The 25,091-nt window shown below is 36.3% G+C and overlaps 1 protein-coding gene across 1 annotated transcript in view; it reads right to left on the bottom strand.

The window, feature by feature from the left end:
* IQCM (IQ motif containing M) overlaps positions 1–25,091 on the bottom strand; it is a 417,529-nt gene that overhangs the window by 247,255 nt on the left and 145,183 nt on the right. The window contains exons 3-4 of the mRNA XM_045295807.1: positions 19,616–19,814; positions 8,110–8,254 (exon numbers count right to left, since the gene is read on the bottom strand). Of these exons, the coding sequence (XP_045151742.1) occupies positions 8,110–8,254; positions 19,616–19,814 (344 nt within the window). The remainder of the gene's footprint in view (positions 1–8,109; positions 8,255–19,615; positions 19,815–25,091) is intronic.

The following is a 25,091-nucleotide window of genomic DNA, read 5'->3' as shown; positions in this document are numbered from 1 at the left end:
ACAGATCTGGTGGAGTAGTGGGTTACTCCAGTTGGACTGCTAGCTACAAGGTCAGCCGTTCAAAACTACCAGCTGTTCCATGGGAGAAAGGTAAGGCTTTCTATTCCTCAGGGGGCAGTTCTACCCTGTCCTATAGAATCTCTGAGTCAGAATTAACTCAATAATGTGTGTGTGTGTATAAGCACACACACACACACACACACACACACACACATATATATTTGTACCACAATTCAGTATACATTTCTAATATTTGTGCAGAACAGTACAATTTAGATATTTATATTTTCTGTTTCAACATCTACAGACTGAGCTAATTTACCAAGAACATGATCTCTTCCAGTAAATATTTTTAATGAGTTCACATTAACTCTATCATAGAGATGCCTATTATTTATTATCAAAATCCTTCAATTAGGTATTTAGGTTGATGCTCATTTTAATATTATTTAAAATTGCTATAATGAATGGCCATTGTGAAATATTAATTGAAGACCAAGATGTTCCTAGAAGTCCTTTGTGGAAGTACAATTCTGCTCTAACATCTATTCTCTTTGACCCTTCAAATGATGACTAGTGGGGATACTTAATACAGAACCATTTTTGTAAAAATTAAGTTGGGAACAAAAACCTCTTTTATGGTGTTAAAAGTGTAAGCTTTCAACTTCGATGTTTAGAGCTTCTGCAAAGGAGCCCCCCAATTGTAATCTACACATTTTCCTTGGGCAGTAAGGGTAGTCGGCATAATAAAATAATAACATTTATTTGCAGGCTCATTCTATGACCAGCACAGTATTAAAATAGTATACATATCATCCTCACCTTTACAAAACCTCCAAGCTAGTGTCAATATTTTACTTTCAGAAATAAGAAGGATATAAAGCTCAAATAGATAAGATATCTGCTGGTATTAATACACACATTTCAAATTGAGAAGTTGGGATGATACATTTTCTCCTTCAAGCTCCGGAATTTAAATGACATAATGATCTAATAAAATGTCTATTAGAGTAAAAACAGATGAATCCTTATTGAATGATTACACATACCCCAAGACATGTCAAAATTGAACATTTACTCTACTACTCAAACCAGTGGTATATCGCTTTTGCTAATGTTTTCAAAGAATCAACTTCTTGTCTTATTGATTATTTCTATAGTGAAAAAAATTATTCATTTATTTTTGCTCTAATTATTTTTTCTTCTAGTATCTGATGGCTTATTTTACTAAATGTTTTTGAATGTAGTTGATGCTTTCAGGTATTTGTTTTAATGCTTTATGCCTTACCAATCTGTCGAGATATTGCTTATAAACTGCCTTCTGAGAACTGCTTTTGCCATGTCTCAAAGATTTCGACATGTCATAATTTTGTTCTCCGTTGTTTCAAGGGAAATTTTGACTGTGTTCTTTGTTTCTTCCATTATTCATTGATTCACGACAAAAGTGTTATTCAATTTCCACGTATTTGGTTTGAGTTGAGCATTCTATGGTTGATTTCCAATTTTTCATTGTTATGATGTGAAATAATGGATTGCATCTTCTCAATGTTTTTTTTTAATTTGCTGATGCTTGCTTTATGACCTAAAATATCATCTCTTCTGGAATCACTTCCATGGGTGCTAGAGAAGAAAGTGAAATGAATGGGGGGGGGTGTTTTTCTATCCTTTGATTTTTAGTCGTTGTTTATCATTATATCTAAGATATGTATTTTGTCAGCAGTATATTAAAGGTTCATGTTTTTAATCCCTTCTACTAATCTTTTAAGTGGTGAATTCAGTGTTGTTATTGGTAAATATGGTTTTGTTGATGTCATTTTGTGGGTATTTTTAAGGTGTTACTGATTTTGATTTTCAGGATGATTTCTCATGTTGTGTTTCAGTTGCTCTTTGGTTGTTTTCTTATTACTCTCTTTGCATTTTTTGTTGTTAATGTTTGTCTTAATCAACTGGTTTTCATTGTTTGTTTTCCTGAAGTTTTGTTTTCCTTTGTCCATTTTGTATAGTTTTGTTTCCGATTTCAAAGTAGATTATTGTTTATCTCTACAGCAAACATTTTCTATGATTCCTTGTTTTATTTATTTAGTTCCATTTAATTATGAATATTGCTTCAGTGGAATGTTTTCTCCATAATAATTTCTTTTACAATATTTTTTAGGTTTCTGTCTGTTGTTCTTAATGATTTTTTGTCCATAGAGTTCCTTTTAAAGTTTTTTTTGCAAAAGTGGTCGTTCTGATAAATTTCTTTAGTTTTTCCTTGTCTGTAAATGTTATTTCTCCTTCGTATTAGAGGAATAACTTGCAAAGTTATTTTATGACCTGATATAACAATAGGCAGCTATGCAGCATTCCCTTGTGTTATTTGTAAAACTGCCTCTTCAGCCAAGTACGGGTTCTGCACGAACACAATGAAGTGTACGACAATTCCCATTCATCTCCATGCTTCGCTACTGTGTTAGGGTCCATCCACATAATCGAATGACTTTGCATAGTCAACAAAACACACACACACAAAATCTTTGTGGTGACCTTTCAGCCAAGGTCCATCTGACGTCAGCAATGATATGTTTTGTTCCACATCCTTTTAGGAATCCAGCCTGATGTTTTGTCAGGCCCCTGTCAATATACTGCAGCAAGTGTTATTGAATGATATTCCATTAAATTTTACTTGTATCTGATATTTTTAGTATTTTCTATGCTTCTGCACTTATTTGTGCCACCTTTCTTTGAAATGGATACCAAAAAAGATGTGTTTTACGTACATGATTTATTGAGATTTTCCGAATCTCTTGACAGAGATGTGTGAGTGCTTCCAAAACCTCATCGGTTTGTTGAAACATTTCAATTGTTATCCCATCAATTCCCGAAGCCTTGTGTTTCAGCTATTATCTTTAGTGCCGCGTGGACCTCTTCCTTGTTCCAACACCATTGAATCTTGCGCATATGCTGCCTCTTGAAATGGCTGAGTGTTGACTAGTTCTTTTTGGTACAGTGTCACTGTGTATTCATTCCATCTCCTTTTATGCTTAATGCATCATTTAATATTTGGTCCATAGAATATGTCAATAAGGTAGCTCAAGGCTTGGATTGTTTCTGAAGGTTTTTGAAGTTTAAGATATGCTAAACAGGTCTTCCTTTTTGGTTGTCTAGCTCTAGGTCTTTTCAAATTTCATTATAACATCTTATTATGTCTTCTATTGTTTCCCGTTGAAATCTTCTATTCAGCTCATTGAGTTTATCATTTCTTCCTTTGCCTTAGCTACTCCACACTGAAGAGCAGGTTTCAAAGCCTCTTCTGACATCTACTTTAATCTTTTCTTTCTTTCTTGTCTTTTAAGTGACTGTTGGCTTTCTTCATGGATTACGCTCTGGATGTCATCCCACAGCTCACCAAGCATCTATCCCAAGTGTTTACTGCCTGAAATATGTTCTTGCCATGTTACCAGAATTTAAGTGGGATAGACTCATGGTCATATTTAGGCTCTTATGGGATTCTTTCAATTTTCTTCAGATTCAACTTGAACTTCCAGATGAGCAATTGATGATCCACAATCAGCCCGTGGCCTGGTTTTACCTGCTGATAGTGAACTTCTCCACTGTCTCTTCCCACAGATGTAATTCGTTTGATGTCTGTATGTTCTATTTGGAGAACCACAAGTGTGTAGCCACCTTTTGTATTGTTGATAAAATAGAAGAGATTGATAAGGTCATTTCAAAGTCCCAATAAAAACGCAACAAGAGCGAGATGACGTCACTGGAGACTGCTGTCACGCAATCAGTGAAGAGAGGACACACATTCAACACGATATTTTCAACAATAGAGGACAACAAACTACCATTCATTTTATGCAATGGGAATAACATGGATTTAAAAAAAACAGGCAAAGTTATTATCAAGATAAAAAACTATAGACCTATATGATCATTGATGCAAACATTCTTAACAAACACCTTGCAAACATAATTCAACAATCTGTCACAATCATAATATACCAGATCAAGTGGGATGAATCCCACGCGGGATGAATACCAAGCTCATAAGGATCATTCAACATTAGAAAACCAGTTAAAGCAATTCACACACACACACACACACACACACACACACACAAAAGCAAAGAATAAGTTTCATCACCATATCAATTGATGCAGAAAAGACATTTGACAATATCCAACACTCATTCCTGATTTTTAAAAATGAGCAAAAATAGGAATAGAAGGGACATTTCTCATCAAAATAAAGGTCATATATGACATAAAAGTCAATCAGATTTCTGTACACTAATTAAAAAGGGCTTTGAAAAATATAAAGGAAAACAATATCACTTGCAATAGCCACACAAGAAATGAAATACTTAGGAATATACCTACCAGAAACCAAAGATTTGCATATAGAAAACTATAGAACATTATTACAAGAAGCCAAAAGAGACCAACTTAAATGACACAATATCCCATTTCATAGAGATAAAGGCTGAATATTGTGAAAATGTCACTACTATCCAAAGTATTCTATACATCCAACACAATTCTGATACAGATTCCAAACTTCCTCTTCAAATAAAAGGGAAAAATAGTTATTAAATTTATTTATAGTTGTAAGGCAATTATGCATGTGGATTTCTCCAGATGGTATATACAGAAATCAAATTGACTACATCTATCCAATGAGATATTAGAAAAACTGAAGGTATTTAAGAAGACATGAAAGAAAGATCAAGGTAGAGGTCAGAAAGGCTCTGGAAATTCCTCTCAAGCTAGACTGGCTAAGGCAAATGGAAGAAATGAAGACTCCAAAGATCTGCTCAGGAAAGGAAGTCAAATATTGTAATGAAATGTGCCAAGACTTAGAGTTAGAAAACCAGCAGGGAAGAATACATCCATCATAACTTAAACAAAAAAACTCCAGAAAATATTCAATCCTCAAATTACAATCTTGAAAGATTCTATCAGCAAAATATTGAATTATAGCAAGGGGCATCAAAAGAAGATGGAAAGAATACAGTCACTGTATCAAAAGGAACTAGCTGACATTCCACTATTTCAGAATATCGCATACGAGCACAAGCCAATCATGCTGAAGGAAGAGGTTCAAGCTGCACTGAAAGCATTAGCTCCAAACAGGTTCAGAAATTGATGGAATACCAATTGAAATGTTCCAACAAGCTGATGAAGCATTGGAAGCACATACTCATCTATGCCAGAAATTTTGGAAGACGGCTATTTGATCAACTGACTGGTAGCGATCAATGTTTGCACTCTTTCCAAAGAAAGGTGACCCAACAGAATGTTCACACCATACAAAAATATCATTGATATCACATGAAAGTATAAATTTGTTGAAGACCATCCCACAAAGATTGTAGCAGTACCTTGACTGGGCTCTCAGAGGTTCAGGATGGACCCAGCAGAGAACATGGAGCAAGAGATATCATTGGTGATATCAGATGGATCTTGACTGACAGCAAAGGATACCAGAAAGAAATTTACCTGTGTTTTACTGGCTATGCCAAGGCATTTGACTTTGTGCATCATAACAAACTAAGGATAGCTCAAAGAATAATAGGAATTACAGAACAACCCATTGTTTTCATATGGAATTTGCACATGGATCAATAGGTAGTAGTGCTTACAGAACAAAGGAAAAATGCATGATTTAAAATCATCAAAGTTGTGCAAAGGGGTTGTATCCTCTCACCATCCTTATTAGATCTGAGCAGAAATATTTGTTGAATATATAATCAGAGAAGTTGGCTTATATGAAGAAGAATGTTGCATCAGGATTGCAGGAAGGCTTATTAACCTTTGATACGTAGATGATATACCCTTGCTTGCTGAAAGTGAGGAGGACTTGAAGCATTTGCTGATGAAGATTGAGGATTACAGCCTTTAGTATTACAACAAATATAAAGAAGACCCAAATCCTGACAACTGCATCAGTAGGTAACATCAAGACACATGGCAAAAAGGTGGAAGTTCTCAAGGATTTTGTCTTCTTTGGATCCACAAGCAATGCTCATGGAAGCAACAGTCATGATATCAAAAGCCTAGTTGCACTGGGTAAATATTCTTCTCAAGATCGCTTTAGAGTATTGAAAAACAAGGATGGTACTTTGAGGACAAAGGTGTTCCTAATCCAAGCCATAATATTTTCAGTTGTCTTATATGCATGTGAAAAATGGACATTAAATAAAGAAGACTGAGGATGAATAGATTCATTTGTATTGTGGTGCTGTAGGAACTACTGAAGGTACCACTAGCTTCGAAAAGGACCAGTTGATCTGTCTTGGAAGAAATACAGCCAGACTGCTCACTAGAAGCAAGGATGGTGAGATTCTGTCTTGCATACTTTGGAGATGTTGTCGGGAGAGATCGGTGCCTGGAGAAGGCCATCATGTTTGCAAAAGCAGAGGAGCAGCAAAAAAAAAAAAGGAAGTCCCTCAGGGACTTGGAAAGACACGATGGCTTCAAAAATGGGCTCACGCCTAGGAGCCACGCCTAGGAGCAATAGTGAGGGTGGTGCAGGACAGAGCAGCATTCCCTACTTTTGTGCATAATGTGGGTAGGGGTTGGAACGGACTGGATGGCACTTAAAAACAGCAAATCTATTTGGAGAGGGAAGAGACCCAAGACACACAAAGAGTTTCTTAAGGAAAAGAACAAAGAAGCAGCCCCCCACCCCCAACCACCACTTCTTGATTTCCAAACCTGTTACACAACCACAGAAGTTAAAATAACCTGCTGCTGGGACAATGATAAATACACAGACCAATGGACTAGAAAACAGAGCCCACAAATAAATCCATCCACCTACAGACAACTGATCTTTGACCCCCCTCAACAAATAAACAAACAAATAAATAAATAAATGGGAACTAGTCTTGCCAACAAATGGTGGTTACAAAATGGAATCTTCGTCTGCAGAAGAAACATACAGGGTCCAAACCTCAAGCCATGTACAAAAACCAATCCAAGATGTATTGAAGACCTAAGTATAAATCCCAGCACTATGAAGATCATCAATGAGAAAATAGAGACTAACTTAAGCACGCTAATGAAGGGCATAGACACGCTATGAAACACAGCAAAGGAACCAGGGTACATTACAAAATAGATGACTCGGACCTACTAAAAATAAAATGCATGTATCAAAATATTTCATCAAATGGTGAAGAGAACTCATAATATGGAGGGAATTTTTTTTTACTACAACTGATCTCTAAACTCTATAGAAACTTACAACATCTCAATTAGAAAAATTTAATTAAATTAAAATTTTATTAAATTATTTTAGTTTAGTTTAAAACTTAAAAAGTGGCTAAAGGATATGGACAGTTCACAAAGGATGGCATTCAAACAATGAGTAACCACATGAATAAATTCTCACAATCTGGGGAATGCAAATCCATAAAATGATACTACCTTACACAGTACGGACAGAAAAGTTAACAAAAACAGAAAATAGAAATTCTGGAGAGGCCATGTAGAACCACTGTAAAAATCATTTACCTCAAACATTTAGGAATAAAAATCCGATATAATGCTGCAATCCCTGTGATTGATGTATATCCTAAAGAGTAACAGTCAAAACACAAACATACATATGCACCCCCATGTTTATTGCACCACTGTTTTCAATAAAAAGAAGATGCGAACAGCCTAAATGTCCATCAGTAGAAAAATATAAAAATACCCGATGGTACATACGCATGATGGAATACTAGGCTGTGTTAAAAAAAAAAACCCAAAATAGATGCAAATGGGAAGCACCCCAAACACCCAGAGGCTCGTCAGAAACAGTATTTCCAGCTGCTTCCAAAAGGTTACAATCTTGAGAACTTGGGAGGCAATCCTAGTCTGCGTACATGAGATCTTTTTGAATTGATATTCACTCCAGGGTAAATAGCCAGAATAACAACAATGGACAGCTCGCATTTAGTCTGTTCAGTGTCCATTGTTCAAGTACATCAGAAGTTACCTTAAACTGTAAATAGCTTATAGCAATATGAAGTATCTAATGTCTGTATGTGAAGGTATTTACTAGGAAATTACATATAAAATTCCAATGCTTAAGTTTCCACATAAAATCAAAGGTAAAATAGCAACACTTACATTTTTTCCTGTCCATCCATTCCTCTAGTTCTATGAAGTTTACAATTTGTCGTGTCCTCCAAAGGCCAAGTCGATATCTAACACGATGGATTGCTCGGCGATACATATCTAAAACTGATTTCAAACTTGGTCCATGATATAAAGCCTAAAAAATAATAATATAGGAAGTAAGGACCCTTATATATTTCCATTCATTTTAATCTGATGTTGCCTCTTCCCGTTCGTCCTTGACCTGATTTCTTAGATCATAGATGTATTTATTATTGTTTTGTAGGGTGACTAGTTATACACAATAATTAATATATTCTCCCTGAAGTTTCAGAGAACCACAGACATGAACTGTTTTAGCATTAGATTTGTAACCTGCACATACATTAGAGATTTTAATGATATATCATCTTATAGAAATTTCATAGGGGTATGGCTAAATTTCTATAATATTCTGCATGACAAAAAGTGTCCTATTAGAATATTGTTAAATAATGGATAATTATTCCTTATGCGGTCTACTCTGAGAACACAGCATTTTAAGAAAAGTTTTTAAATAGAAATAACGTCTAATTACAGTGGTAGATAGATCTTATGTCAACTTGAATTTGTATGAAAGTGTAGGGGTGGAATCAAACATGTCAGTTAGGTAACAACCTGATTATGCCTCATTGGGGGTGTGGTTTTCTTATAAGGGAGAAACTAGAAACCTCTCTCCCTCTTTCTGCCCCTTCACCTTCCTGCTTGCTGAGTCTCTGCCTGCCTCCCATTTGGAGCACGGGCCACAAGATTCCTTAGCGCCCTGCCATGTTCCACCCACCTTGGTTCCACGTGATTTTCCTCTCACCAGCCTGTGAGCTTCTTGCATCCTGCTCCACTTTGCTGCACCATCGGTCTGCAGCTCAGTAAGTCTCCAGGCGGGGCTGGCTAGCATCCGACCAATGGGCTTAATTGAAATTGGGTTGGGGAGCTTTCTTGATATATAATGACTTCTGAATATAAAGCCCTTTCTTATACTTATTTGGGTGTCACTAGATTTGTTTCTCTAGACAACCTGACCCAACACAACTACTTTTCACTAGGTTTTCTTTTTTTCTGATTAGATTCTAACAGCTATTTGACTATTTAAAATCTAACCCATTTAAGTAATTTTGCTTCATCAGTTTATCTTTTTACTTTGTCTACATTTTTCTATATACACATTTTCTACATTTTCCTATTAGAGATTTAAGACAATTTAAGTACTGAAAGTCCATCTATTTCAGTTTTTGTCTTTTCTAAGTGACCAGTTCTATTTAATTAATGGATTCATTTATTTCTACATTTTAAAACTTCTGGATCATTAATTTATGCATCTATTATTTTGTGTTTTCTTTTATATATATTTTCAGGTTCTTGACATGGTGAAGAAATATTTACTTCAACTATTTTCATTAATTTTTGCTTAGTAATATATTTAAGGTTACAAAATTTGCTCTGAGTCAGATTCCCTTGGATATATTTTGTATGATATTTTTTGCAAAAGAAAAAAAATTAAACTTAAAATCTGTAAATTATTTTTCCAACGTCCAAGAGCTAGTAAGTCCCAGGATTGGTTTTGAAGATACAGTTCCTATACTTTATTTATAATTTACATTCCTCTTAATTCAAATAAGTGTCATTTTTTTTCACCCAATTCGTGGGTGCATTATTTTTTGTTATACTTATGATGTCCTTTATTCGACAACATAAACATTTATCCACAGGAATCATATTGACTTCATCTGTGGGACGAGACCATGAAGAACTTTAAGTCTGGGGGTCACAACAAAAGTCAGGGGCTGACTCTGCTGCAGACGATCAATTGTCGATATGTAAGTTCAATTTGAAGTTGGGAAAAATTAAAAGTCCGGAAGAGCCAAAATACAAACTTGAGTCTAACCCATCTGAATTTAGAAAATATCTCAAGAATAGCTTTAGCTCATTGAACATTGATGACACAAGACCTACGGTGCTAGGAGATGTCATAAAGACCATCATACATGAAGAAGGGGAAATGTCATTAAAAAGTCCAGAAAGGAAGAAAAGACCAAAGCGGATATCAGAAGAGACTCTGCCATTGCTCTTGAGCATGGAGCAGATAAAATAAATGGAAGCACTGATGAGGCCACAGAGCTGAACAGGACATTCCAAAGTGTAGCTCCAGAAAGCAAAGTAAAGTACTATAATGAAATGTGCAGAAACTTAGAAATAGAAAAACCATAGAGGAAGAACAGGTGAAACATATCTCAAGCTGAAAGAAATGACGAAAAACCGTCAGCCTTCATTTGAAACATTGAAAGACCTTATGTGCAAACTATTGAACAATGCAGAAAGCATCAAGCAAATATGTAATGAATACACAGTCACTAAACCAAAAAGAACTTTTTAACAGTCAAACATTTCAAGAGGTAGCATATGACTAAGAAGCATAGGTACTGAAATACCAAATGGCACTGCTTGGTAAAGTAGAAGGGCAGGGAAAAAGACAAAGTCCCTTGATGAGATGGGTCCACACAGTAGCTGCAACAATGAGCTCAGACAAAACAATTGTCAGGGCTGGGCAGTGTATCTTTCTGCTATGAATAGGTTCAACGTGAGCCAGAGCCAACTTGAAGGGCCTAACAACCAGAATAGGTCAAATGACAACTAATATCCGCTATGTCATTGAGAAATCATGCTAACCAGGCTGGGCACTAAATCCAACAACACTTTTGGAGCCTATTATCCAATAAAAATACATTGTTGTTGTTGTTAGGTGCCATCAAGTCAGGCATCTAACAACACTATGCAAAAAAGAACAAAACGCTGCATGGGGTCTGGCCATCCTCCGGATTGTTCCTATGTCTCAGCCCCTTGATTCATCACTATGTGGATCCATCTCCTGGAGGGTCTTCTCCTCCTCCACTGCCCCTCCACTTTACTAAGCATGATGCCCTTCTCCAGGGATTGCTTTCCCCTGAAAATATATCCAAAGTAGATTAAATGAAGTCTTGCCATCCTTGGCTCTAAGGAGCACTCTGGCCTTACTTCTTCCAACAGAAATAAAGGAAAATAGCTCTCCAAGTATCTAGGAGCTAACACATTTACGTAATAGAATTGCTTTGTACAAGATTAACTGTGTTACAGATTTTGGTTTTGTTTCTGTCATATGTTTTCAGATAAGAGAAAATACTTTCTCAAATTTTCAAAGGATTCTATAATATCCAAGAAATTAAAAATCACTAACCTATACATGGACTATTGCTATAGTAACCTTAAAGCTCACTTTTCTAGAATTGCTAATTAAAAAAAAATTAAACAAATAGTTATTCAAAGACAGTCCCAAACATTTTCCCTTATTGCTAACATCAACTATTAAATTGTCCTGGGAAATAGAAACTGGGTATATTCACTGAGGACAATTGTAAAAATTAGAATTATAAATTTTCAGACAAAAATAATAACAGTCACAATCATAAAAAGCATTGCATTGAGAAAACTATTTTGCAGTTTTATGTCTTTAAAAAATATTAGAAGATCTTCATTACACCAAAATATATGCAAAGTAAATGCATGGATTTTTCTTTACAGAAAAAAACATTTTGAATGGTGGAAAGAAAGAATGCGGATAGTTAAATATGGGGATCTCTGTGGTCCCCTGATATATAACTCGTATGAAGAGCCAATGCTTCTTCATTATTCCAGGTAAATTCAAAGTGAGAGCATTTCACAGGAATTTTGAGTCCCTTGAGATTCTTAAAGCAATATTTTAGCAGTCACTGTCGAAGGCAGCAAGCTCTGAAGACAAGCAATATGACTATAAAACGTTTCCAGTGGAGGGAATCATGCTAACAATCAGCCAATGATGTGCCGCACAATTTCTAGATCAGCAAGGCTATCAAGAATTCCCATAAGAACAACCCTTCACATAGGCAAGGGACATACTATTTATTGCATTTGCAAGACTTTCCTGCTAGCAGTTCGCAAAAGTAGCTAAAACAACTCTCTAATCATAACAACAGATTGTCTTTCTAATGTACAAAAGCCCATGCTAAGAGTAAAATTTTTTTAAAGTCAATTCTTTTTATTTGAATAGAAATCAATAATCTATATTGGTCCTTATCCTTTAAAAGTGCCTTTGTTCTTTCCATCTCAAATTTCACTTTCATCTAGAAATTCAACATTTTCTTCAGCATCTTCATTTCGTGCTCATCTTGGGCCCAGTCTTGCCCTCTGGGCTTTCTAGACTAATTCCCAGAGCTGTTGGAAGACACTGTGCTTCTCTATCAGCAGAAAACGGTATCATCAAATGTGTATTTGCATTCTTAGCCAGCTCAGAGAAATGCCTCAATTACATATTGTAGAACAATATTCATCCATTCAATCAAGACTTGTGACTGCTACCATCCGCCAAACATGTTCTAGATGTTTACACATATAAACAAGACAGAGACAGATTTTTATCCTCATGGCATTTGTAATCTAATTAACTGAAATAAATAATATACAAATAAATGAACATGAAAATCAACAAAAAAAGCAAATATGTAGTTAAATTATAGACTTTCTATTACATATCAAAACAGTGTGGTGCTTTGGATATAAAATTAAAAGATCTCTCCCAGTTTTGTTCCAAAAATTATTAGTGCCCAGTGGCAACCATATAAACAGATCACAATCTAGAGAATTGGCGCAATAACAACCAAATGAGTAGAAAGATGGGCTCTGTCTGATGGCTCAGGAAAAGTGCCTCCATTCATAAGCTTCAAGGATTACTTGGAGTTTCTCAGTTGATAAGGGGGAGAGGACACTCTGAGGGAAGAGGTTGCAAACCAAAGAGAAGGCAGTTAAAGGATTTGCTGTGTGCTGAAGCACAATGCACATAGAAGGAAGTGCTGTGGGTTGGAACTGAACAAGGGAGGGGACAAAATCACAGTGTTATGTGGTTGATTTCAGAGAGCTCATATTTTATCATTTCTGCATTTTAAGCATATCAAAAATTATAAGAAATAGAATAAGATGATGAGAGCTGCATTTTTAAAATATAGGGTATTTTTTAATGGTCTAAGGTGGATAGATTAGCCGTGAGTACACTAAAAGCAAGGAGACCAAATCAAAGGCTGTTACAATTCTTTATGTTAAAGTTGATCAGTGGGAATTCTAGCAAGGGCGGAATGGAAGAATACCTATTTTTTCACATTAAATGTATCCATATAAATAATATATATGTAGCCACAATACATATGGCATGCATAGAAAACTGAAGTACAAAGGAATTGTGTGGTTTGCAACACGCAAACCTATATGCAAATAACAAACATATAACATGTGTATCATTTGCATAAACACATGGTAATCTAAGAAATGATGCAGCGATGTGTGCCACAGTACTTGTCACCAATTAAGTATGACAATGAACATGTTGAAGGACCCTAAAAGAACTAGCAGAAAACTTTTTAAACAGGGGGACCAGTTCACCATCCCTCAGACCCGTTGGAGGGCCGGACTATAGTTTAAAAAAAAAACTGTGAACAAATTCCTATGTACACTGCACATATCTTATTTTGAAGTAAGCAAAAACACCCGGCGGGCGGGATAAATGTCCTTGGCGGGGCTGTATGTGGCCCGTGGCCGCAGTTTGAGGACCCCAGAGGATAGGTAGTGCTGGAGTAGAATGGCAGAATGGCCTTGCGGAGTGAGATAACCTCGACTTTGATTTACTATGAAATTCACAAGTTAATAATTTAAGATCTCAGATTCACCTTTCATTTCGTCCCTGATCCAGTTTCTCAGATTATGGATGTATTTAATAATCCCATCGGTCTTGGTCTGACTTTATATCGGGAAGCATTAGGCCAGAGTTAAAGTAGCTCAAGAGGTTGATGTGACATGTATTTTGGAGTCAGAAAGATGTAGATTTAAATAATAGCTATGTCTCCTTTGGCTTGTGACGGAGAAAATAACTTAATTTTTTAGAGTTTTCTTCATTTTATAAATATCTGTATTTACAAAATAGGTATATCATCTACATCACAGAATTATTTTAGGACAAAGTGAAATAGTATATGGAGTGTAGACATTTTCCCCAGGGTTTTTCATGCATCATTATATTTAATCAGCAGTGCTACATAGGCATATTATTAAGAATTCATTGCTGTGTTCGGAGCTCTTCATTCTCCTTCTTAGTGCTTCAAAATAGAGTCTGTTTAGACAGGGTCAAACAAGTTAGTATAAGTTCATTTGGGTGCAAAAGATTTTTGAAATCCATGCATAGTTTTTCATAATATACATTATTCTATGAAATTTCTGGAGACTACTTTGTTATTCACATAATACTGTCCTTGAAAATTTTTATTTAGTCCAATGCCCATGATCTTTTATTATACCAGCTTGTTTCAGGATTATAATCATCACCAAAAAAAGTGGCATTTTCTTCACCCCATCCACCTTTCCCTGAAAATGTGGGCATTCGTTAATACTATCTTAGGAGTAAGAAAAGCGTTTAAATTATTTCAATCTTTTTTTAATTATTTCAATCTTAAAGGAGCCTAGTACTCCTGAGAAGGTTGTAGCAAATAATACTGAAAGTTTAAGAAGGGCAATAGGATTCAGGAAAGTAAGGAGTAGGAACTCACTCATGCAAGACCTGGAGACTGCGAGAGTGACAGACTGGCCACCAGAGTGTTGTTGATAGCTTCAAACATCATCCCCTGATGTCACTGTGAGGGATAAGACGACTGGTTGGGGGGAGCTGGGGATTCTTTCTTTTTGTTGTTGTTTATAAATTTGATTTAATGGACTAGACTAAACATACTCTTTACTTAGGACTATAGGAACAGAAGCATACTGATTCCTAAAAATGAAGACAGTTACTTTTAAAAAATGAGAATTACTAGTTAGGTAGATTTTTTTTAAAAAAATAAGTATTATAAAACATAAGGTTTCATATAAATCACTATGACAGTTCTTATTTTCTCCCTAAAACTAATCAGAAGCTGGTAAGATATTCACAATATGCATTTACAAAGCATTTTAAATTAAGCCTCATGACTTTGGACTTATTTTTATTGATTTGGGATGCAAAAGCAAAGAGCCAAAGGAACAGTTTTCCTTTGTCCTGCACGGTCACTAGGGACAGAATCAACTCAATGAAGATACACTTGGGATTCTGTTTAGCGGCTATTTGATCTCGTGGAAGCCATATGGAGAACCACTGATTTGATATTACAACATGGTGTCCCTGCATCAAATATATTTCTGAAAAGATGTCTAAATTTACATAGAATATAGTCAGGACCATACTTTGGCTCTTCTAACTTTAAAATGTTTTCTTGCTATTCAACTTGAACTTGTGAGGACAATTGGTGCTTTCTTCCTCGGTAGGGCCTGGCTTTGTTCTCCATTATGACTTTGAGTTTCTCCATCATCTCACAAACATTCAGTCAGCTTCAGTCTTGTGCATTCCATCTGATGATGTACACAACTATCTTCACTGTTTATGTTGTTAAAAAGGGTATTTCCAATACATTAGTCCTTGGTCTTCAGTATAAATTACTTCTCACCATAAAGAAAACCAACATTCTCATAAATGGACAAATAAGCAACACGGTGATAAATGGAGAAAAGATTGAAGTTGATTCACAATCAATGCGCACAGAAGCAAGACGTCAAGAAATCAAAGGGCATTACTGCATTCAGAAAGTTTCCATAGAAGTCCTCTTTATAGAACTATAAAAACAAAGATATCTCTTTGAGATCTAATGTACACCTAGCCCAAGACATGGCATTTTCAATCACCTCATAAGCATGTGAAGGTTGGCAATGAATAAGGAAGACCGAAGAATTAATGCTTTTGAATTATGATGTTAGAAAAGAGTATTTGAATGAAATCTGGATTGCCAGAATAATGTACAAGTCTGTCTATCCACATATACTCACAATTTCTTAGCTGATGTTAATAGCAAGCAGCAGAGGTGCAACCAGTTCTTCTCCTCATAGAGGTTGATTCCTCAACAATTTCTATGAACTTCCCCCTGGCCTTCCCTTTTTCAGTGTCTCATGCCTATCGGTGTGAACACTTTCTATAAAAATGTCTCCAACAGTCTTTATCTCACCTTCTATTCTATGGGAAAGACAATCTAGTAGCACAGTGGTTTAAGCACTTGGCTGCTAACATAGTTCAAACCCACAAATGGAAGAAGTCAAGCATTTGACAAAAGAAAGAGAAGGTATCTGCTCCTATAAAGATTTATAGCACCGGAAACCCTATATAGGGCCACTGTGAATCAAAATCAACTCAATAGCAATTGAGTCTTTCATTCTGTGGAAAATTATTCATTAAGATACAGTATACTTAATTGTCAGACAAGATTTTTAAAAATATGAAGGACTCAAATTAGCCATCCTTCTTACCTTACTCTGTATATCAAGATTGCCTTATGTCAGATCTTCCAAATTTTCAGGGAAAAAATGTATTCCCCTTGTTATTAAAGGTGGCACTTATGACAGATTACTGGTATAATTTCGGTATTTCCAGTGCCTGGAATAGGATATCATTTTTAGTAAAATAGAAAGTCAGGGAAGAAGAGGAAGGCCTTCCATTCAATAGAACCGGTGGTAACCAAAAATGAGTTGTAACATACAAACTGTGAGCATGGTGCTGAGATCAACCAGCATTGATTCTGTTGAACACAGGATCACTCTTGAAGCAGAGCTGATGTAACAATAGCACCTACAAACAACAACACAATTCTACAAGTGGTGTAAATGTCTTATAAAGAACCAGAAAAAGACTGACAGCATATCCAATAAATGCCTAAAACCAACCTTAGCGTCACAGGAAATTCTTAGCAAAAATTCTTAGCAAGAGGGACAAGACTCCTAAGCAAAAGGAAACACAGTATTAGAGAGAAAACTGTAGCGGAATTATCTAGCTTTGCGACTTGAAATTCAGAAATCCTTCATCAAGAAATCCTGGAAACATTCTCACCTGTCTGTCCTCTTGTCTCCCAAGGAGAGTGGGGAGAAGTAAAGTTACTTACAGAGTGGATTGTCTGTGCATCTTTCTACGCACTTAAAAGGAGATAATTACCTTCAGTGAGCACACGAGCCATAGATTTAAACCTTAATTTTCAAATATAAAACCTTTGCAGTAAGTTAAGATTGCACATGAGCAAGATCTTTTGAAAATCAGAAATAGGCAGGAACCATGATTTTCTCAGATTTTTAAAGATTTAACATTTGTGGGTGCATGATAAAGATATGATAATAATGATATATTTGATGATGGCGATGATAAAAATATCCAGGTCATCTAATTATTTTTTATCTTGATTTTTTATAAATGAGCAAGTGAGGTAGTTAATTTATTGTGCCAACCTGGCTGTAAACACATGTGGGATTAATTGAAGGGCAGAGAGATAAATTGGTCGGTGAGACTCTCCTTTCTAGTTCTCAGGTCTCTTGCTTTTTGATGGTCAGACCAGGGTGCAGCTGCCTTAGCAGTTCCCTGCTTCAGCTTGCAAGGCTGACTTCCTGCAAGACATCCCCAAGGAGAAGCCACATGGGCCTATCCCGATACAGCCCTGGGTGCTGGAGCAGTTGTGTGGAGACCCCTGCTATTTGTTCACTGACTCAGCTTTCCTCCTGCAGTCGGCATCATTGAGTCTGTTTTGTGAGATGGAGGAGGACTTTGTGGGTTGGTGTCGGACATACGGGTTAATGGTGGACTTGTGGGTTTGGGCAGAACTGGATTGGGATGTTTTCTTGATGGGCACTTAACCTTTATATAAAACTCTCTCTTATACATGAGTGTCTATGGATTTGTTTCTCTAAAGTACCCAGGCTAATACAGCAAGTGTATATTCTGATTGGTATATCACCTGCAATGGAAAGATCCTCTACAATTATAAAATGCCCTCCTTCAATCCTAAACTAGAAAATAAACTTCTGCTAATAAATTTCCCAATAGGAGAAGCTCTCTTGAAATATCCCCCGGCTTCCTTTTGGAAAATATGAAATTAAAAAGAAATTACCATGACAAGAAAAAGACATGTTAGCTCATCTTAGTTTCTGATAAGTTAGAAACTTATCCATACAACTATTCCTTTAAATAGGAGCTATCCTTACAAGGTATTTTTTGATCCATCTTCTCTCCCCTTGCCTACTGCATAAATCTTACCCTTGGTGTCAGCTACAGGCTCGCCTTCTAACAGCATAAGAGAGATGTGCTTGGGGGGTGCACTGCAAAGCTATTTCTCCTAAGAATTGGCTTAGACAGGTGTGCCAACTATGTATCGTTGGTTTCCCAAATCCCTGATTCATAGTAAAACTTTTACATAAAGTTAAGATTTTCAAAGATTTAGCCATTCAAATGCTTCCCCATTTCTCCAGCAAATGTGTATATGTATAATATGCTTATGTATATATGTATATGTACATATAAATAAATAAATATATATATATAGCTCCTATACCTAAATAAAGGGGTCTTTATGAATTATATTGAAAATAAGGATAATTGAGAGATCGGTCCCTGGAGAAGAACATCGTGTTTCTTAGATGGTCAGGGGAAAAGATGAAGGCCCTCAACAAGATGGACTGACAGTGTGGCCCCAACAATGGTTCAAACATGGGAATATATGAGGATGGTGCCTAAGGTCACTATGGGTCAGAACGAACTCAATGGCGCCTAACAAGGCACGGAACCTGTGAGACCTGGTCGTACAGTGGATCACCTCTAACTACAAGGTCAGCTATTCAACCCCACCTGTCAGCCACTCTGAGGAAGAAAGCAAGTTTAAACTGTCTGCTCCAAATTATTTAGTCTCAGAAACCTTGGTGGCAGTGGGTAGGGAGTCCTGGTTGAACAATGCTGCTGGGAAAAAAGCCTAGAGCTCTGTTCATTAAAGATTGAAGCCTAGGAACCTTTGGGGCACAGTTTACCCAGGCATATGATTTAGAACAGCGGTTCTCAACCTGTGTGTCACGACCTCTTTGGGGGCTGAACGCCCTTTCACAGGGGTCCCCTGATTCATAACAGTAGCAAAATTATGGTTATGAAATAGCAATGCAAATAAGTTTGTGGTTTTGGGGGTCACCACAACATGAGGAGCTGTCTTAAAAGGTTACTGTATTGAAGGTTTAGAACTACTGATTTAGAATGTGTTCCATGGTTTCGCTCAAGTAGATAGCGGATGTGTGTTTAGTAAGAGAAGTGAACTGCATGGAAGTGTAGAAAAGGTGCTTTAAATGGAGAACAACCTGATAGCACCTTCATGGCTATTAGTAAGTGCCCCCACATTGCTGAGTTAAGGATAAACCCGGCTTATGTAATTTCAAAGTTTGTAGTTTGGTACAATCTGGTATTGAAAACAAAGCCAGTAATTCAAAACTTTAAAAATGTAGATAGACTTTACTTAGAGAAATACATATAGTAATTATATAACCATTTGAAATCTGCTTAATTGAGTCTACGGAAGAAATTCTAACACAGTAAGACATTGAGCACATTCCTTACCTTGATCATGATTCTTTGTAACCTTCTGCGTTCCAGCCACCCCCTAACATAGGCCTGCAAGACGATGATCATTCTAACAATTTTTTTGGTGTTCAAGAATTGGTTCCTTTCTCTGAATACTTGGAAGATTTCGATATGTGGTCCAATTCTTTTAACTTTACTGTCGCTTTTTCCACTTTTACTTAAAATAACTTTTGTCCTAGAAATAAAATATACACTCTTTTATAATAAGCAAACAGGAAAACAAACACCTCTATAAGAAGTCTTAAATTCATTTCAATGATGGATATTTTAAAATAGGAAACATAATAAATACAGAGTTCAAGGAAGATACCATCCTGATATGCTAATAAGGTTCCTCTAAGACTGAATATTTCACCACCAATAGTGGGTATCAAATTAACCCTTATCTATAGAAACCAATAAGGAAATGACTTTGTCAAATTTCATCAACAATTACTCAAAAGAGAGAATCTGATGAAAAAAATTATTTTTTATGTGAAAGGTAGAGCAAGTTTATTCAATGTAATTCTCCTGTCAAAGAAACTTTCACAAACTAAATATTATTTCAAAAATATATGGCACTGATATCTGCTTATGAAACACTATTCAAAAAGTAATTTTTATTTCCAAATACCTTCCATCGATTGGAATTAAAGTGCAGTGGTATGTTCATAGACACTTAGCAGAAGCTAAGAATCATTCCATAAACTCTGGAAAGCCCTGTAACAGTGATGTGGATTAATATTCTGTGCAGTGAGGACAGACATGGGAGAAAACTCCTGAGCAGACTGTCTGTAACCTTAGTAACCCTGTGTGTGATTTGTTCTGTGCACACCTGTTGCATTTTTAATATAGTGGCTAGTTTTATCCCCAAATCTCCCTAAAGTTCAAATTCTATTTCCCTTGAAATTCTTAATATATATATCCTTATCAATACCCTTGTTTCTGAATTTTTCTTTTACTGCTGCAGGTTCCACTGAGAATTTATCCATTAAAGCCCCGTCTTGTCCCAAAAGTCCCAGAACATGACCTCTGGAACCCAGGCTCAACCTTCTTGAGTTTCCCTGACTGCTTCTGCGTGTTTATTTTTGAGTGTGTGTGTGTGTGTGTGTGTTTTCTCTTGTAGCAGTCTGTAGTAAGCTGGTTCTTAAATGGATCCTCTTTTGTTTTGTATCCCTGACACCTCCCATGAACTGAACTGTTGCCAATCTGATTTTGATTATTTGACCCAGCCAGCTAACTTCTGTTGGGCCTCAGAGAAGAGGTCATTCCAGCTCATTCATTTTACATTTGTGCGTGTGTGTGTGTGTGTGTGTGTGCATGTGCATGCGTGTGTGTGTGTGTGTGTGTGTGTGTGTTTCTGATATCCTCTGTGTTGTATGTTACTAGGACCCGACTGTTGCTAAAATCATTCAAGAAATAATTTTGTGCCCACCAGAATGGAGACCAGCCCCAGACGAGGAAACTTTCATAACTGATCTTGCTTGCACATTTTTTGACGCCTTGACCTTCCCATTCCTACATTGTCACAACTGAGCAGTAAGATGTGCTAAAGGAGCATGGATTGTGCTTTTTGCTGACCGGTACGTTTGTATCTACAGCTAAAATTGTAGCACGGAGGCTGCTAGCTCTCTCTGTTCCCCAAAGAGGAAAAAGAAGAAAAATCGCTGCACTCCTGTCACATCAGACACACAGGACCCTATAGGATAGAGTAGAACGGCCCATTTTCAGTTTCGGAAAAGATAAAATTTTATGCCTTCATCTTTTTCCCTTGGTGTGTCTGATGGGTTCAAACTACCAACCTTGTGGTTAGCCACTCAGTGCATAGCCCTCAATGCCACCAAAGCTCCTCTCTCACTGTGTCTATGTGTGTATGTGGTATTTTCTGAATCTTCGGTGTTATATGCCACTTGTAGACAAATATACAAGTGCCCTAAAGGGTATGTTACTTAAAAAAGATAAATGTACTTCAAACAAGCGGGGGTGGGGGGGGGTTATCTGTCTGTATATTTGTTTCTTCTTTCCTATCTTTAGTTAAAACAAGTTTTAATTTGAATGGCTTAGTAAAGAGGGAAGTTTGCTTTCTAAGATAACAGCTTAGGAAGGGCCTTCAATGTATGAGATCAAATAAACGAAATGCTTCTTTTTCTTTTCCGGCGTGCGCAGCTCTTCTTACACATGATGTAAAGAATTCTGGGTGCATGTCTTGTTCTTAAAACAGATAAATAGTATGAAAATAACCAAATGAATCAAGCCACTATGTGAAGAATAGCACTCTGTTCTAACAAAATACTTAATCAATCCTTTAAGAATAGGAGTGATGGTAGGTTGATATGTAGGAGATCTCCTGGGACATCAAAAATATTTACTAGAGCTCTGCTGATCTCCTAAATTGCCTTGAATTCTATAATGTATTCAGGAACCTACATTTCAGTTGTGTATGCATGCACATGTGCGTGCCTGCAGAAATGATTTTGTTTGACGATAGTTAGAATGAATGAAGGAGACTGCATTGAGCAAACTCGCTTACAAGAAAATATAAATATGTTTCAAATATGATGGATGTGTTTTGTATGCTCTTTATCAATAGAAAAAGAATTAAATCTTCAACACCAGACACACAGATTTTTAGAAGTAATACATCTTTAAATAATTAGAACATTAAAAACTTAAAAGAGGAAAGATTTCTTTGCAGTTGTAGAATAGCATAAAGAAGTTGAAAGAAAATACATTTTAATGATAAATAACAAGTTTGATTAGAAGCTATGAAACACAGTTTTACAAAGTTCTATCAAGTTTATTAGTTCAATCATAAAATTTAAAAAATGGAATGTTTTCTCACTATACAATTGTTCTTGGATATAAAGCTCTTTCTTTTATACATATGCGTGTCTCCAGATTGATTTCTCTAGTCTACCCAGCCTAACACACTTTGTCTTCTCCAATTGTCCCTTTAAATGTTTTGTTCAACTCTTTTGTTTCATTTCTTCCTTTTGCTTTAGTTCTTCTATGTTCAAAAGTCACTTTCAGAGTCTCTCTTGGCATCCACACTGGTCTTTTCTTTTTCCATTCCTGTCTGTTGCATGAGCTTTTGCTTTCTTCATGCATGATATCCTGGGTGTACTCTCAAAACTCAGCTGATTTAGATGAGTCTGTCCCTGAGATGGCCTGTAAATTCAGGTGGGATATACTCCAAGTCACATTTTGGCTCTTAGGGACTTGCTCTGATTTTCTTCAGCTTCACCAGAGCTTGCATAAGAGCAATGGGGGGCCAGTTATCTGATGCCTTCATTTGCATGGGAATAAAGGATGAAACCTCTAAAGCAGAGTTTCTCAACCTGTGGGTCGCGACCCCTTTGAGGGTCAAGTGACCCTTTCACAGGGGTCACTTGATCCATAACAGTAGCAAAATGACAGTGATGAAGTAGCAACAAAAATAATTTTATGGTTCGGGGTCACCACAACATGAGGAACTGTATTAAAGGGTTGCAGCATTTGGAAGGTTGAGAACGCACTGCTCTGAAGGATGAAAAAACACATGGAGAAAACATGTGTGTCAGCCGTTCAGCAAACCCAGGTAATAACAACCAGACCAGATAGAAGAACGGTCCAAAGAGGAAATAATTAATGGTTGTGATTTCAGCCAATTGAGTTTTGTGATAGGGTTGTGACATTAGATCACAAATACACATATGGTATATTCATTTACAAAGACTAATAACTGTTCGTTTGATATTTAAAAATATTTTATTCAGATGTAACTTATCCCTATCATATAATGACAGTTATTATGTACATTTTGTGGGATAAATTTTTGGTTAACCTTGAGGTTTCCTGGTGCCTGTACTGTCGATGACAGTTCTTATGTCAAGGGGCTCCAGGACTCGATCTTTACGCAATGTCTTCATGGAAGCATTGTATTCCCCTCCTCACTGATACGGTTGGTTATTACACGAAATTCATACTAGATGTATAGCAGGTCATTAAGTTTTATCATTAGCTGGTTGTTGCTAACACTTTTCCCAAGCCCCTGCTATGACACAGGGATTCTAAATTGAGTCTTCTGAAGGAACCATCGAAAGAATGCTATCCCAATAAAGAATGGATATTCTTAATTTATAGTAGAAGGACAAGTCTTACAATGAGGCTTTTAAGCTTACCTGACTGCATAATTACGAACCGAAAATTAAATCAAAATAATAATTTTAGATTTCAACCTTTTTTGGCTCATAAATAGAAAATAAATAGAAAATAAATTTGGCTCATAAATAGAAAACTCCATGCTTTAATCACTGACTACATGATGATTAATATGTTTAATAAAATATAACAAAAAATCCTTTTCTGGATCTAGTGATAATTATCAATTTACTTGTTTTTACTGTACAAACTAGAAATAAAAAATTTTCTTAAATAGTATGTAAATGACACTATCCCTTCTAAGAAAAAGTAATCTTAATGAAAGTTTAATATACGTTGCAAATTAGCAAATCATTAGTAATAAAGATTCTACAGAAATTAAGGACACAGTAATTAGTTGTTTCTATAAAACTACTGAGACCAGTTGTTGTTAGTCCCCATCAGGTCATTTCCAATCCCCGGCGACCCCACGTGGGCTGAGTAGAACTGCTCTATCGAACCATGAATGCTGAGAACTTCAAAGGCAGAGTGAGAGCCCTATCTTCTGAGCCACCTCTATTGTGGTTTAGAATAATAGTTAAATATATACAAAATGCCATTAGTTAGTTCATTATATAATCTAAGTATGTTTGAGGGGAATTCAAAGGCTCTTGAAAAATAGAATTAAAAGACAATGGAATTTCTCCATTAACTTTTTGAAGGCCCTTCATATTTAAAAAGTTTTTATAAGAATCAGTATTCTCTTCTACCATGATATCATTGAAAAATTTATTTTGTAACTATTTTCCCTCCATATAAAGTAAGTGATTTAACTTGGGGTGATGGCCCCTATTGGGGAACATGGATTCACTTCATATATGCAGTCCACTGAGTTCTCGAACACGGATCTGGGATCTCCTGTTTTGCTTAAGGAAAACAGGACTACATCACACCTCGACAAAAAGAAATATTGTTTAACCTTAAACATGTAAGCACCAAGAGCCCGGCCATTTTGTCTCCTAGGACCCAGAGTGATGCCCTCACTCACTAGCATTGAGTCGATTCCGACTCACAGCAGCAATGCAGGACAGAGGAGACTTGCTCCTCTGGGTTTCTACCAAGTCTCTGCAGGAATAAAAAGTTGCATCTTTCATCCACTCACAGTGACCTTTTGTGGGCCATACGATATGTAGGTATTTATATTTTAATTAGCATCTCTTATTCCATCTATGCAAATAAAATTGGCTCAATAAAACATCACTGTTTAAGAAGTTGCTGAACAAACTTAGATGGTCAAAACTGTGTCTCAAGAATGGAAACTGACCACACAATAGGTGTGAAAGAGCAAAAGACA

Source organism: Echinops telfairi, unplaced genomic scaffold, assembly GCF_000313985.2.
Source record: "Echinops telfairi isolate 266 unplaced genomic scaffold, ASM31398v2 ScPeMD7_5868;HRSCAF=6743_1, whole genome shotgun sequence".
Lineage (NCBI taxonomy): Eukaryota > Metazoa > Chordata > Mammalia > Afrosoricida > Tenrecidae > Echinops > Echinops telfairi.
This window is presented reverse-complemented; position numbering and strand designations above follow the sequence as displayed.